This window comes from Neovison vison, chromosome 11 (assembly GCF_020171115.1).
Source record: "Neovison vison isolate M4711 chromosome 11, ASM_NN_V1, whole genome shotgun sequence".
Classification (NCBI taxonomy): Eukaryota; Metazoa; Chordata; class Mammalia; order Carnivora; family Mustelidae; genus Neogale; species Neogale vison.
This window is the reverse complement of record NC_058101.1, coordinates 12,710,231-12,726,811: the sequence shown is the minus strand read 5'-3', so window position 1 is coordinate 12,726,811 and position 16,581 is coordinate 12,710,231. Positions and strand designations below refer to the sequence as shown.

The following is a 16,581-nucleotide window of genomic DNA, read 5'->3' as shown; positions in this document are numbered from 1 at the left end:
GTTATATCCACTTGAGGGAGTCAAAGAAAGCTTCAAGGAATAGTCATCATTAAACAAAAAACCAGCTCATTCTGTTAGTCTAATTATCTCTTCATTTCAAAAATATTTATTCAAACTATTATGATCAAGTACCAATTGCTTAAAACAAGATTACAGTTTAATTACAATAATTGTAATAGATACCATTTCTTGAGACCTACTATATTCTAAGAACTGTGCTAAGCACTTTCCAACAGTATCTGATTTTAATCCCTACAATCAATCATTTAAGGTAAATATCATTATCCCTGTCTCATAAGTGGGTATATTAAGGTTTAGAGTGTTCAATTAGGTGGCTTAAGTCACACAGTTAATATAAAATCTGGATTACTTCTAAAAAATCAATGAGTAAGCAACAATAAAGCTGTTTTCTGCATAATAAAAAAATAAATCAATACTTATTGAAAGCCTGTTACATACAGAGCACTTTACTAAGTACTGTGGGAGGAGGGATTAAAGATATAGAAGGAACTCCCTACCTCTTACACAATTAATAAATATTCTTCTAGTCATGACTTCTTAGCTTTCTCTAATGAGTTAAAATAGACATGTTCAAGAATGCTGAAGCTCTTTACATGTTATCTTTCAAAAGAAATTATTTTAAAAACATGATATACTGTATTATCTATTTCTCTGTGCACATTAAGTTTGAACTATTGCCCATATTTTCACTGTGACCCAACCTGTTTCTCAAATTTTTTTAAAAGAAAGTATCAAAAATATTTCTCTGAGTACTATGATGTCATTGTCAAATTAAACTTCTAAAATTTCTCCTTAATTTAAGTCTCTTCAAGTTTGTTTGCAGAAGAAATTACTCAATTACTATTATAAATTTTTAGCTTAGAAACACCCCCAGAAATCTGGAAAATATTAATCATCATGTAAATTTATATTTATTCATTTTTAAGTCACTTTAGAAAGAGAAATTTTATTTTGTTTGCTTGTTTTTTTTTATAAGAACTTAATACAGAATTTGTACTATGGTTTTTATGACTTCAAGATCCAGACATCGGCTTCCTTAGATTTTTCTACAGCTTGTAGGCGCCACCTAGAGGCCCAACTGCAGAATGTACTAAACAGGGGAATCCATTTGGAATGGAACAGTGATTTTGTTTGAAATGTATTTAAATTTTTGTTTAAAATTCACCACTTGCACCAATTTTGTTTTTTTCAAGACATCTATTAAGTGAAACAAAAATAATTTATGCAAAATATTTCACACTGTCAATTCATGTCAGTTTCCATTTTATTTTAGCCAAGCACCTAAATCTGACCCTTTCATATGCCAATATTATTTGGGTGAGTCAAAGTCAAATTTTTCCTTCTAATATTTGTTTTCAAAGTGATTATGGTCCAATACAGAACTTGGATGAGTAGCTGTATATGAGGAGGCAAGGGTAATGGAAAAATTTAGTGTAATCTCACCATGTTAACGTAGCATAGATAATGGGATGAGTTGTAACTAACTTCATAATGGCCTAGATCACCTGCATGCTGTGTCTCTAACTGCTCAGTAGTTATTTGCCAAAACTAAAATTATGAAAGTGGTTGATATTCGGCTTTTACTCTTCAGTTTTGTCTGCAAGCAATTAGTAATTCAGTGCTATACTGGACATAGCAGGGTGGCAGCTTCCAGGATAAATTCCCATGATATCTTCCCATCTCAGCCCAGAGAAGTCCAAGAGGTCAGTGGTCCAATCCTGGGCTGGAAATTCAGCAGCAGGCAAAGGCGTGCCATCATCTCAAAATGGAGTTCTGGCCTCCATTTGCATGACTGTATCTACACCCTAACACCTGGACCTTATTCCCTTCAAGGCTTTGTATCTGAAAAAACTTTAAAACACAAATACAGAAGCACTTGGTGATAATCCTATTTCCTTCAATATTCTGGACTGATTCTCTTGTCATTCTCTTCTATTCAACAACAACAACAAATCTTAACACATAAGGTATACTGGTTGTTTTCAAATGAATTTTCATAACCTCAGATCTTAAAATAATTTGAAATACATTGAGTAGTATTATTTTCCCATATTCCCCTTCTTCCTGAGCTATCATAATATCAATCAAATGTATGATATTATTATTATATATTGATATCCTCAACAGTGAAATATTAAATAAATATTATTTGCTTTAACTTAGAACAAGTACATTATATAGAGTTTGTATAATTATTGTAGGCCACAGGAAAACAGAATCATCCCTACATTTATCTTGTACTTGTTAGCTAGAAATGAAAATAAAACTGTATCTTGGTTTCTGTGCATTTCCTTAATTCCCATTCTTTTTTCAACATTAAGTATTTGGTGTTCTGGAGTCTGTTTGCTTGACCTGTTGTAACAAATGTGATCATTTTCCTTATACCATTAAGGGGGAAAAAGCTCTTAATACTTCTTTGTGCATAAAAATATGTAGTTCTTTCCTTTTCACATTTCCTTCCACTCTGTCCCGCCCCTTGAAAGTGGAGATTTATTAAGATGAGAGACTCTGGGGAAATGAAAGAAGGAATCACTTCAAGTTGTATATATGCATAAGAAATTTATGTCAATGAGCCAAAATTTTGATGACAAAACTTCTAGAAAACAAGTGAATGCAAATTGGGACAGAACATATCTGCAGAGCAGGATGCTCAGGCTGAAGCAGAGCTAGGAAAGAAACATGCACATCAAGCAGACAGTTTAGTTAGATGGGTCCAATCCGGGTGATCTGCAAGACTTCTTTTGGGATTCTGTCTCTCTGAGAATGGTCCATACACAAACCATGTGTTCCATTCTGCTAGGGTTTTCTCTCTTAGACACAAGTTTTGGAACGGATCCAGTCCCGGAAAGCAGTCACTCTAGTGTAAACACCGGGCTTATTAGGCTGGGCACATTCATCGCCCCAGCTCACTATTCCAGCAAGATACCAGATATCTCTGGCATCTGCACTAACCAGTGGTCCTCCGGAGTCACCCTACAGGAGAAGGGAGAAATTAGTCATTAATAATGCAGTTGATTACGGCAGCATTCTTTATTTTTCTGACTTCAGTTTTCAGTGTGCTCGAATGCAGAAGCCATACCCTCGTGTCAGTAATTCACATAAGGGAGAAGGTCCACTACCTAGGGTACTGGCTTACATTCGGGGGTCAGCACACCGAGATTAAAGGCACCATCTCTTTGGAGAACAGTATTCTTCGCTGGTATATCTGAGAAGGTAATTCCTCATATCCCTTATCACTATGACATAGCTCCCAAAAGAAGGGTGAAGAGTCTATTACTGAGAAAAGCACAGACCCCAGAGATGGACACCTGGGTTTAAATCTCAAGTCTGGTTCTTCCAGGTAGCTAAGACCTTTAATTTATATTTAATGCTCCTAATAATACCTACCTCCGGTGATAATTTTGAAGATTAAGTAAGACAGTAAGTATCAAGTGCTTAGCATAGAGCCTGGCATAAATCAGAACTTAGAAAAGACATGTTTAAAACCCGAAATTCCAATTGTCTATGCATTGTGAACTCTAGAGGCCTGTTCCTTCATACAGGTCATAAAAACAAGGTACAGGCTGATTTTTCCTCAAAATCCCGGGGTCTCTAATATTGACCAACCACTAAGTGTTCAGCACTCTATGGAGTTCTTAATTAATTACATATTATCTCATTAACTCGTGTAATTCTAGTAACAAAATGTGAAGTGAGGTTTCATTTTCTCCATTTTAACAATAAGGAAACCAAAACTCGCAGAAATTAAGTAATTTGCCTGATGGCACATGCTATTCAGGGGCAGAAATGAATTTGAATTCATAGCAGTCTAACTCAGAAGTCCAGATTTCTTGCCCTGCATTGTATTAACTTCCCTGTGCATTTACTTTTCTTCATGTAAAAATATTAGCTAATACTAACGGTAACTAAATTTGTAATAATGTGTCTGTAATTTTTAAATCAGTTAACAGTAAGTGTTTACCTATACCCTCAAATGTCAAAAGATAGTAAATATATGCCCTCAGGTACATATAAATAAATCATTTTGGTAACTGAAACCCAAGCCTATATGAAAGCACCGATTAGGATGAGAAAATAGAAGATTCCAGAGATCACAAAATTTAAAGCTATCTAAGAGAAAGGTACAAAAGAGTCTGAGAAATAAGTAATCAAAGAAAAAAGATAGCAGTGTACTTAACAGCCTTACAAATTGTATCAAGCGATGTCTACTGACAAGTATCAAATAGGCAAAGATTGTCCTACTAAAACTAGTTAGCTTATACATGATTAGTGAATGGGGGAGTTAAATCGGTGTAAGATAGAGATTGTGCTGGTTTATATGTGTTTTGTCTTAGGTAGGGAAGCCAGGGTAATGAGAATAGAATTACGATCTTCAGAAGAGGAAAAAGCTCTCAACTGAGCTGTTGCACAAGCAGAGGTCCTTGGGGCTCTACTTTTTTTTTTTTTTTTTTTTTTAAGAATGTATTTATTTATTTGAGAGAGTGAATGAGAGAGAGCACAAGCTGGGGAGGGACGAAGGGAGGAACAACTTCCCCCTGAGGAGGGAGTCTTGGGGCTCTACTTTAATAAAATATTTTAAAAGTACCTGTGCCCTGGACTCCCCCTGCCAGAGAAACACACCACAGCTTCACTCCCTTCATGGATCCTGGCAGGTTACACTTTCTCCTCTACTCAGGGCTACCCTCTCATGTGCACTGCCTTGGCCCCAGCAAGCTGGTCCGTCCATTCTGTCATTTCTCTGCTTTTTTAACAAACCCCAAGTAAGTAACCAGTCACCCTGGGCATTCTGCCTGCCCACACTGTCCAAGTTATTTTTCAAGACACAATTCTGGTGCTGTTGTTAATTCTCTGGGTAAAAAGTTGCATAGCCTTTGAGGGATCTGTTGGTCTGTCTCTGGCCCTTTTTTCCCATAAATCCTGTTCTTTTCAGTGAGTGGTGTAGTGTGAAACAGGAAATTTAATCAGGATTACCTATCATAACAGAAACTTTGAAACTAGAAGCCAAACCAGGAAGTCAATTTAGTGGTTACGATATGAAGTAATGAAGGAATAGACAAGGGTGTTACACAAAAAGTATGGGGGCAGAGATACATTTGGAAGACATGGTAAAAGAGAAAAATATCTCCAAAGACTTAATCGATTAGATGTGAAGAAGATCTAAAAGGAAAAGTAGACTTCAACAATAAGGAAACCCAGTAACATAAAGGAGAAACTTGAAAATGGAAAAACAGATACAGACATACCTCATTTTATGATGCTTTCTTTATTGTGCTTTAAAGACACTGGTTTGTTTTTGTTTTTGTTTTTTACAAATAGAAGGTTTGTGCAATCCTTTGTCAAGTAACTCTGTCAGTGCTGTTTTTCCATTTTGTGTCTCTGTGTCACAGTCTGGCAATTCTCATAATATTTCTAACCTTTTCATTATCATATTTATTATGGTGATCTGTGATCAGCAATCTTTGATGTTACTATTGTAATTGTTTGGGGGTGCTATGAACTGTGCCCCGTATAAGAGGGGAAACAATAAATGTGTGTATTCTGACTGCTCTACCAGCGAGCTGTTCCCCCATCTCTCTGCCTCTCTTCAGGCCTCTCTGTTCCCCCCAAAACAATAATATTGAAATTAGGCCAATTAATAACCCTACAGGGGCCTCTAAATATTCAAGTGAGAGGAAAGTTGTGTGTTTCTCAGTCTAACCAGAAGCTAGAAATAATTAAGCTTAGTGAGGAAGTATGTCAACAGCTGAGACAAGCGGGAAGTTAAGCCTCTTGCATCAAACAGTCAAGTTATGAATGCAAAGGAAAAGTTCTTGAAGGAAATGAAAACAGCTACCCCCGTGAACACAGGAATGATAAGAAAACAAAACAGACTTATTGCTGATGATGGAGTTTCAGTGGTCTGGACAGAAGAAACAAATCACAACATTATGTTAAGCCAAAACCTAGTCCAGAGAAAGGCTCTAACTCTTCAGTTCTCCTGAGTTCCTGCAGGAGCTCAGGAAGCTGCAGAAGGAAAGGTCAAAGCTGGCAGAGATTGGCTCATGAGGGTTAAGGAATGGAGTTGTCAGCATAACATCAAAGTGCAAGGTGACAAGGCAGCTGCCAATGTAGAAGCTGCACTAGAAGATGTAGCTAAGAAAATTCATGAAGAAGGCTTCACTAAACAACAGATTTTCTAATTTTTTAAGATTATATTTATTTATTTGACAGAGAAAAAGTCTGAGAGAGCACATGCAGGGGAAGCAGCAGGAGAGGGAAAAGCAACTCCCTTCTGAGCAGGGAGATGGATGCTGATCCCAGGACTCTGGGATCATAACCTGAGCCGAAGGCAGATGCTTAACCAACTGAGCCACCCAAACACTTAACCAACTGAGCCACACAGGTGCCCCAAAACAGATTCTCAATGTAGGTGAAACAGCCTTCTACTGGAAAAAGATCCTATCTAAGACGTTCATAGCTAAAGAAGATAAGTCAATGTCTGGCTTCAAAGCTTCAAGGACAGGCTGACTCACTAGTTAGGAGCTTATGCAGCTGGTGACCTTAAGCTGAAACTAAGGCTCACATACCATTCTGAAAAATCCTAGGAATCTTAAGAATTATGGTACATCTACTCTTCCTTTGTTATAGAAATAGAGCAAGGCCTGAATGATTGCACATCTGTTTAAATCATGCTTTACAAAATATTTTAAGCCCACTGTTGAGAATGACTGCGCAGAAAAAAGGATTTCTTTCAAAATATTACTGCTCATTGGCAGTACATCTGGTTACCCAAGAGCTCTGATAGAGATGTACTGCAAGATTAATGTCGTTTTCATACCTGCAAACATATGGGCCAAGTAATAATTTTGACTTTCAAGTCTTATTATTTAAGAAATACATTTTGTAAGGCTATCGCTGCCATAGATAGTGATTCCTTTAAAGTAAATTGAAAATCTTCAGCAAAGAAAGCACCATTCTCGATGCCTTTAAGAACATTTATGAGTAATGGGAAGAGGTCAAAATATCAACATTACATGGAATTTGGAGGAAGTTGATTTCAACCATTATGGATAAATTTAGGGTTTGAGAATCGAGTGGATGAAATCATGGCAAATGTGGTGCAAATGGCCACAGTCACCAAACTATGGAAAGAACCAAGATGCTCTTCAACAGACAACTGGATAAAGAAGATATGGTCCGTGTATACTACGGAGTATGATGCCTCCATCAGAAAGGGTGAATACGCAACTGTTGTATCAACATGGACGGCACTAGAAGAGATTATGCTGAGGGAAATAAGTCAAGCAGAGAGAGTCAATTATCATATGGTTTTGCTTATTTGTGGAGCATAAGGAATAACAAGGAGGACATGGGGAGATGGAGAAGAGAAGTGAATTGGGGGAAATTGGAGGGGGAGACAAAGCATGAGAGACTGTGGACTCTGAGAAACAAACTGAGGGTTTTGCGGGGGGTAGGAGGTTGGGTGAGCCTGGTGGTGGGGATTATAGAGGGCACGTATTGCATGGAGCACTGGGTGTGGTGCATAAACAATGAATTCTGGAACACTGAAAATAAATTTAAAAAAATAAATAAAAATTTTAAAAAATAGCAAAAGAACTAGAATTAGAAGTGGAGCCTTAAGATGGGACTGAATTACTGCAATCTCACCATATAACTTTAATGGACAAGGAATTGCCTCTTATGGATGAACAAACAAAGTGGTTTCTTGAGATGGAATCGACTCCCAGTGAAGACGTTGTGAAGATTGTTGAAATTATAACAAAGGACTTAGAATATAAATTTAGTTGGTAAGGCAGTGGCAGAGTTTGAGATGACTGACTCCAATTTGAAAGAAGTTCTATAGTGGATAAAATGCTATCAAACAGCATTGCATGCTATAGAGAAATCATCTGTGAAAGGAAAAGTCTATGTGGCAAACTTCTTTATTGTCTTATTTTGAGAAATTGACTAAGCCTCCCAACCTTCAGCAACCACCACTGTGATCAGTCAGCAGCCATCAATACTGAGGCAATATTCTCTAGCAGGAAAAAATTACAGCTCACTGAAAGCTCAGATGATGATTAGCAACTTTTAGCAATAAAGTATTTTTAAATTACAGTATATGCATTGGTTATTTTATACATAATGTTATTGTATACCTAACAGAGTACAGTTGAGTGTAAAAATAACTTTTATATGCACTGAGAAACAGAAAAAACCATTTGACTCATTTCATTGTGGTAGCCTGGAATGGAACACACAGTATCTTCAAGGTATGCCTGTAACATTTCACAATGCCTGTTGAGTTTGAGATGGCACATATACAAGTTTTAATCTTATACTAAAAACTTAAAACTTATAAATGAAAATGTTTTTGGAGTAGGTGGAAATGTGAGACTGAATTGGGCAAGAGTTTAATTCTGATTATGTAGTTTTGGAAGTCATTAAAGGGACAACTGAGTTCAGAGAAAAGATAGTTTCTTTCAGTGAGTAGATAGAGAAGAGAGAAAATTTTCACCCAAGACCTGAGTCTTAATGGATAGTTAGTCTTAAACAGGGAGAGAGAAAGAGAAACCGGATAAAGAACCAGAAATGAGTGGTAGGAGAAAGAGGAGGGGAAATCAGCACATTTCAGGATTATAGAACCCAAAGAAGAATCTATTTTAAGAAAGAGGAGGTAGCCAAATGTCACTGAGAAGAAGATCCAAGTAAAGATTTTTGCATATGATGTTATTGATGAATTTTGAGATTTTAAAGTATATGGAACTGGTCAAGTGTCAAAAATTGTGAACACTGGACCTAAAATAGGGAAAAAAAAACATGGTGCCAGAGATAGGAAAAAATTGGTTTTCAGAAGTAGGAAAGCAGGGTTTTATAATCACAAAGTGAAACTTTGTTCCTTCTCGTTAATTCCCCAAATTATAAGGAAAAGGAACATTCACATCAAATACCATCATGGAAGTGGCATTGTAAAGTAGAGAGCATATTTACAAATGAAATTATATGACATCTGGGATTTACTTCAAAATAGATCTGAAAAAATAGGGTGGAGAAGGAAGAGATGAGAAGATTGTGTTAAGATATGTGGGGATGAGGGACGCCTGGGTGGCTCAGTGGGTTAAAGCCTCTGCCTTCAGCTCAGGTCATGATCCCAGGGTCCTGGGATTGAGCCCCACATTGGGCTCTCTGCTAGGTGGGGAGCCTGCTTCCCCCACTCTCTCTGCCTGCCTCTCTGCCTACTTGTGATCTCTGTTTGTCAAATAAATAAATAAAATCTTAAAAAAAAAAGATATATAGGGATGAAGTAAAATTGGCCATGAGTTGATAATTGTTGAAGCTAGGTGATGAGTACATTGGGGTTCATTACATAACTCTCTTTACTTATACATACATTAGAAATTTTCTGTAATAAATAATTTAGAATACGAAAGAGTCATACAGCTCTTCCTTTCAGACTTTTAGGAAGGAAGTAACCATATATAGAGGCTGAGATATTAGAATAAAAATCATAAATGATGATCACAAATGCAAAATCATATGTTTTGGTAATGTTAGAGGCAAGTAAGACCAGAGATTAAGGCAAGAGAAGATCTAGAATATCTAAACTATGATTCTATGACTATCAAGAAGCCAAATAAAATATAATTGATTCTTGCTATTCATAGCAGTTCTTTTTTATGAAGTTGCCATAAACCCTGAATTAGTGAATACTGAATCATTGCTCCAGGGGGAAATAAAGGGTTTGATTTCCATGAGCTTCTGGTCCTGTCTTCATCAACTGATCAACACATATCCATATTTTATGTATGTTTCACTTAAAGACACATTAAGATCTATTATTAATTCATTCATGTGGAGCTCATAGCCAACAGCACTGTAACTCATGCCTGTATGAACGCTTACCTAACACACAAATTTTCTCCATGTGGCACATCACAGCCTTCTTGTACCTTACTTCAGCACTATACTTGGGGACTATTTTAAACAGTGAAGTTACCAACAAAAAGCACCAAAATGAGAAAAATGTGGCACTATATAGACCAAAAAAGAGACTCAAATTTATGGTATGAGAGCTGAAACAAGAAGGCAGCACATCTCCCTTTTGACCTCATGTGGGAACATGCACATTGGGTGACTCATATTTTTTGCTATTCTGCTTAGGTTCATGGATGATCACAAAAGTACCTTGATAATTGATTTGGGATTTACAAACAAATTTTAGCAAATATGTGAATTCATAGGCACAGAGTCTGCAAATAATGAAGCCTATGGGTATATTTTCATGTGTGTCTTTTATTCAATTGGTTTTATTTTAGTATTTTATTCACAAGATCAACTTGAATTTTCTGTATAATTTTGTAATGGGAACTATCTATATTGTCCCTTGTCTTCCTCCAGGAATAATCAGGGTCTCAGAGTGGACAAAGAAACACAATGAGTTAAGTCTAATCTTGAGTGTTTGCTAAGAATGTGAAGAAAGGTCAGCTGGGTGAAAGAGTTTAATGTAGCAAATTGAACAATGTTGAATTGACTGACCCAGAGGTAAAAGTTCGGAAAGGACAATGATGAAGTCAGTCATGGATTAATGGAAGTAAACTCAATGAAAGAAAAAAAAATGTAGTGTATATGTGAGAGAGAAAAAACATGAAAAGTTGAAAAAAAATTCTTAGAAATGAATAATATATCACTGTATGGATCTAGACTGCAAAATATACAGAATAACATGTAACTTCAAAAACCAATTTGAAACTTAGAGGAGTGCACATTAAACATAAGATCTGTCAAATCACAAAATTAAAATTATACCATGGAATGAGTATTGGCCTTGATTCTATCAGCAATGTAGATGAAGACATAGAGATCATAGCTGTCATAGCAGGCAAACAAAGCAAAAGCAGGAAAGCAAAAGCAGGATTCAAAATGAGGTCTATGCTCTAGACAAAGATAGAATAGAATTATTTATTTTTTACCCAAACTAAATTTAAAAGATAATAATTAATTAATTTTTTAAAAACTGGACTTTAGAAATAAATATAAAAAACACTGAAAAGTAGATAGAAGAAGCCAGGAGACCTAGGAACCCAAGGACTCAAGGAATGATAAAATAATGAGCTCCCTGAATTTGCTTTTTTGCTCTACTTATCCTGAACATAGAGCTTATAAAAATGTTAATCTAGCAACCTGCCAACAGATATCGATGAAAAAGAAGCCCCGTGAAAACCTTTTTTTCTCTAGTCAAAGAAACTGAAGTGGGGCAATCTATGGAGGACAAAAAAATCCTTTTATTTTTTATTTAAATATACTTTTAAAGATTTTATTTATTTATTTGACAGAGAGAGAGAGAGGGAGAGAGAGAGAGAGAGAGGGAACACAAGCAGGGGGAGTGGGAGAGGGAGAAGTTGGTTTCCCACTGCATAGGGAGCCTGATCCTAGGACACTGGGATCATGACCTGAACCAAAGACAAATGCTAACAGTTGAGCCACCTAGGTGCCCCTGGAGGACAAAAGCTTTTAGATACTACCTGCTGTACTCCAACCAAACACAGAAAAACTGTGGCCCTATCCTAACCCCCATCAGCAAAGGCAAAGTGGGGAGCCTAGGCTTCTATCCCTACGAGGCTGTAAGAAGATCCCCTCCTCCACCAGAGAAGGCTGAGTTGGAAACTAAACTTTGATTTCTGCCAGGTGATAATGAAACCCTTCTCTTTCTTTCCTATGGTGACCAGCTGGAGAGCATAGACTATAACCCTGTAGAAATGAGGCCTACCTTTCTCACTTAGGGTGATGTCAGAGGAGACCTAGTGCAAAGTCAGGGCTATCCCCACTGTCAATAGTAATGAGGCCACTACCCCATGATGTCTGTGGAGGCCACAAAGGGAGCAGTAACAAGGTTCTCCCAGCCAGACTGGTATCAGAGGAAGCTTAATACAGAGCCGAAAATTCCACTTCCATCCAGCAGTAACAAAGCTCTTCTCCCCTATTTGGGTGTCAAAGGAAGATGAGTAGGAAGTGAGGTAGAACCTACCTATTACAACCAGTGTTATATGAGAGGAAGCATGCTAAAACAGAAGAATTTAAATAAGATCCAGAGTTTTATAATACTCAAAATGTCCAAGATATACCTGGAAATCACTTATCATACCAAGAACTAGAAAATCTCAACTTGAAAGAGAAAAGACAATCAACAGATAGACTGAGATGAGACAGATAGTGAAATTTTCTGACAAAGATTTTAAAGCAGGCATTACAAAAATGTCTTAATGAGCAATTACCACTATGTTTGAAACAAATTAAAAAATAAGAAGTTTCAGCAAAGAAATAGCAGATATACAGAAGGATCAAATAGATATACTAGGACTGAAAAATGAAATAATTAAAAACCTGTTTGGATGGGCTCAATAGGATAAAGATGACAGAAGAGAGAATCGGTGATCTTGAAGACAGAATGGCAGAAATTACACAATCTGAGCAATACAATCAGGAATGGGGATGGGGGAATAAAAAGAAGCTCAGGGACATCTGATACTGACAAAATAACTAACATTCCTATTATTAGGCTCCCAGGATACAAAAAAGAAAATGGGGCTAGGAAATTATTCAAAGAAATAATGGTGGAAATTTTCCCAAATTTGTCAACAGACATGAATCTGCACATCCAAAAAGCTGAGTAAGGACATTTTACTTATTGCTATAAACAAACAAACAAACAAACAAACACAGTAAACCCAAAACAGGATAACCCAAAGAAATCCATGCCAAGACGCAATCAAACTTTTGATAACTAAAGACAAAGAAAAATCTTGAACACAGCAATAAAGAAATGGCAGATCATCTATAGGGAAAAAGCAATTCTGGTAATAACACATATCTCACCAGAAATTCACAGAGGCCATGATCTAAATGCTGAAAAAAAAGAACTGTCAATCTCAAATTCTGTATCTGAAAAAATTATGGTTCAGGAATGAATAAGAAATGAAGAATTTTGTAGACAGAAAAAGTGAGGGAATTTGTCATTAGCAGATGTACATTAAAAACAAGGCTAAAGGAAGTTTCTAAAACAGTAAAGAATGATAAGAAAAAATCTTAGAAAACCAGGAAGGAATAAAGAACAAAATTATGAATAAACAAACTTTTCTTCAACTCTTGAAGAAAAGTGGAACTTGAAGCAAAAACATTATCTAATGTGGTTCTCAATGTATGTAGAGGAAATATTAAAATTTACATCAATACTATCATTATAAATGTGGAAACATAAAGACGCTTAAGGGGAAGTAAGTTTTCTATTCTACATTATACTCGAACTAGTAAAATCTCAACACCATAGACTGTGATAAGTTATGTATATACAACTGAGAGGAACCACAAAAATTTTTCCACAGAGATAGCCTAGTCAAAAATACTAATAGATAAATCAAAATGGAATTCTTAAAAAAAAGATACAGTATGATTCTATTTATATTACATTGTCAAAATTACAAAATTGTAGAGATGGAAAACAGATTCATGATTTGCAGGTGTTAGTAATGAAAGAGTGATACAGGATTTACATTAGCCATAGCAACTGCTTTCTAGATATGTCTCTAGAGGCAAGGGAAACAAAAACAACTTCATCATTATAAAAATCTTCTGCACAATGAAAGAAACAATCAACAAAACTACAAGGCAACCTCCAGAATGGAACAAGATTTTTGCAAATTATGTATCTGATAAAGGGTTAGTATCCAAAATATATAAAGAACTTATAAAACTCAACACCCCAAAAATGAATAATCCAATTTAAAAATGTACAGAAGACATGAATGGACATTTTTCCAAAGAGGACATACAGATGGATAACAGACACATGAAAAGATGCTCAGCGTCACTCATCACCAGGGAAATGCATATCAAAACTACAATGAGATATGTCAGAATGACTAAAATCAATAATACAAGAAATAGCAGGTGCTGGCCAGAATGTAGAGAAAGGGGAAAACCCTCTTTCACTGTTGGTAGGAATGCAAACTGATGCAGCCACTCTGGAAAACAGTAGGGAGATTTCTCAAAATGTTAAAAATAAAATTACCCTGTGATCTAGCAATTTGCTCTTCTAGGTATTTACCCAAAGAATACAAAAATACTAATTCAAAGGGATACATGCACCCCAATGTTATAGCAGCACTATATACAACAACCAAATTATGTCCTTCCACTGATGAATAGACAAAGAAGGTGTAGGGGTGTGTGTGTGTGTGTCTGTGTGTGTGTGTGTGTGTGTAATAGAATATTACTCAGCCACAAAAGAGAATGAAATCTGCCATTTTCAATGACACTGATGGAACTAGGGAGTATTATGTTAAGCGATACAAGTCAGATAAAGATAAATGCCATATGATTTCCTCATATGCAGAATTTAAGAAACAAAAAAAGCAAGCAAAGGGGAAAAAAGAGAATGAGAGGTAAACCAAGAAACAGAGTCTTAGCTATAAAGAACAAACTGATGGTCCCGAGGGGACTGGGTGAGGGGATGGTTGGAATAGGTGATGGAGATTAAGGCGTGCACTTGTGATGAGCATGGGGTGTTGTGCGGAAGTGCTGAATCACGGCGTTATACACTGGCAACTAATATTACACTGTATGTTAACTAACTGGAATTTAAATAAAAATTTAGGAAAAAAAAGAAAGTGATAGAGAAATAGGTGTTACTATAAAGGAGATCTTTGTGGTGATGGAATAATTCTCAACTGCAGTGATGGTTACACAGATCTGCATATGTAACAAAATGCCATTGAACTAGAAGCACACATTGCACCAATGTCAATTTCCTAGCTTTTATATTGTACTATAGGAATGTGAGATATAATATTTGTGGAAAATGAATCAAAGAACATGGGAAATCCCTCTGTATACTTTCTATAAATCTCTAATAAATTCAAAATAAAAAATGAAGAAAAATTCTGCAGCATACTACTAGGTCAAACCACATACCTGGCATGCATCTCTTTTTCCTTTCAAGGAGCCAGCACATAACATTCTAGGAGTTATGGCACCATTATAAGATTGGGGTTCATTACAGGTTTGAGTGTCTATGAGATCCACCTGTACTTGCCAAAGATGATTTTGACTACTACCTAAAGGGAAAAAATAGTCTTTATATTTGTATATATACATATGTTCTATAAACCTCAGAAAAATAAAAATTACTAGATGAGATATATAGAATATGTTTATAGATATAGAAATATATTATAGAATATGTTTATAGAATATGGAATCAAAATTACTAGATGAGATATATAGAATATGTTTTTTTTCATCTGGGAAAGAATTACTTCTTAACTACTTTAAATGAAAGAATTACTTCTTAACTACTTTAAATGAAAAGTTAGGTACTTAAAAGAGAATCTCAAGTTGTTCAAGTGACTTCCATCCCATGGCAAAACTTGGAATCTTATTTCAATAGAGAGAATGGTGACCTTATGATTCTCTCATCTTCACAATTGGGTATATTAATGATACCCAATCTCTTATGTGGTTAATTCCCTATTAAAAAGTTCAGCCATCTTTACTGGACTCCTTACCAAGCACCATTACTACAGTAGTAGTGAGGCGCTTGATAGTAACCTATAGCAATGAACGAATGTGTGTGTCTTCTAAATGACCTAGTTCACAAATAGGGTCAGAGTTGCCCAGGTCCATATTACCAACCTGCCAACATATTTTGGCATAATGACACTCCATTCTTTAAATGCCTTAGAATGCCAAATTGAGTTACTATGGTTTGACTTCTCTTCAAATGCTCACCGTCATTTTGCAGTGCTCCAAATCCCGTCACAAACATCTCACTACCTGGGTGAAACTCATGGGATGCATCAGGGAGACAAATCCTATGTACTGCATTTGTGTAGGGAACAGGGCTAGAAAGCTCTGCAACTGAAATATCATAGTCATGTGATGGATACTTATATTTTTCATGGACAACTATTCTTCTGAGTCTTCGTTTCATCTTTGGAGGGTTTATTGTTACTCCAAAGGAAACAGTCCATCTGTCTGGGTCCTTATACCTGAGGGAAAAGTACAAAGAATAAATTCCACTTAACCTTACTACCAGTGTAATGACTTATATTAATAATAATTTAAGCTGCTGGAGTCAATGTAAGTTTTCTTTTTAAAATTACAGTTTCTATGTATAGAAACAAACTCTTTCTAATCTGAGAATCAGACTCAGGAGTACCATCAGCTAGCAAAGCCACAGTGGCATGGTTGTTGGAAGACACATGCCACTCTGCATCGGAGTGTTCAGCCCAGATCGTAGGGCTTTTTGACATTTCTAGGAATCAGTGACCCCAAGAAACATATGGGAAGCATATTTTGTGCAGAATGAAAGAACCAAATGTATTTTATGCACCATGTTCCCTACCCACAAACACACATTTCTCTGAAAACTGAAAGAGGTATGCATAAATATAACAAAGTGTTACTATCCTGTATACACAGGTATTTTGCATGGGGTTGAAAGGTCTCCATTCTTTGGCATACAACTAGTCAACTTACTCAGCTGTATAATTTACTACCAGATTTCTTCATACTTAATTCTTTCTT

General features: G+C 36.1%; 1 protein-coding gene across 1 annotated transcript in view; it reads right to left on the bottom strand.

Annotated features, from left to right (window-relative positions):
* Nucleotides 1-2,565: 2,565 nt before the first annotated feature.
* Nucleotides 2,566-16,581, bottom strand: part of LOC122919251 (transmembrane protease serine 11E-like) — a 45,626-nt gene continuing 31,610 nt past the window's right edge. The window contains exons 8-10 of the mRNA XM_044268187.1: nucleotides 15,784-16,043; nucleotides 14,968-15,110; nucleotides 2,566-2,994 (exon numbers count right to left, since the gene is read on the bottom strand). Of these exons, the coding sequence (XP_044124122.1) occupies nucleotides 2,833-2,994; nucleotides 14,968-15,110; nucleotides 15,784-16,043 (565 nt within the window). The 3' untranslated portion in view covers nucleotides 2,566-2,832. The remainder of the gene's footprint in view (nucleotides 2,995-14,967; nucleotides 15,111-15,783; nucleotides 16,044-16,581) is intronic.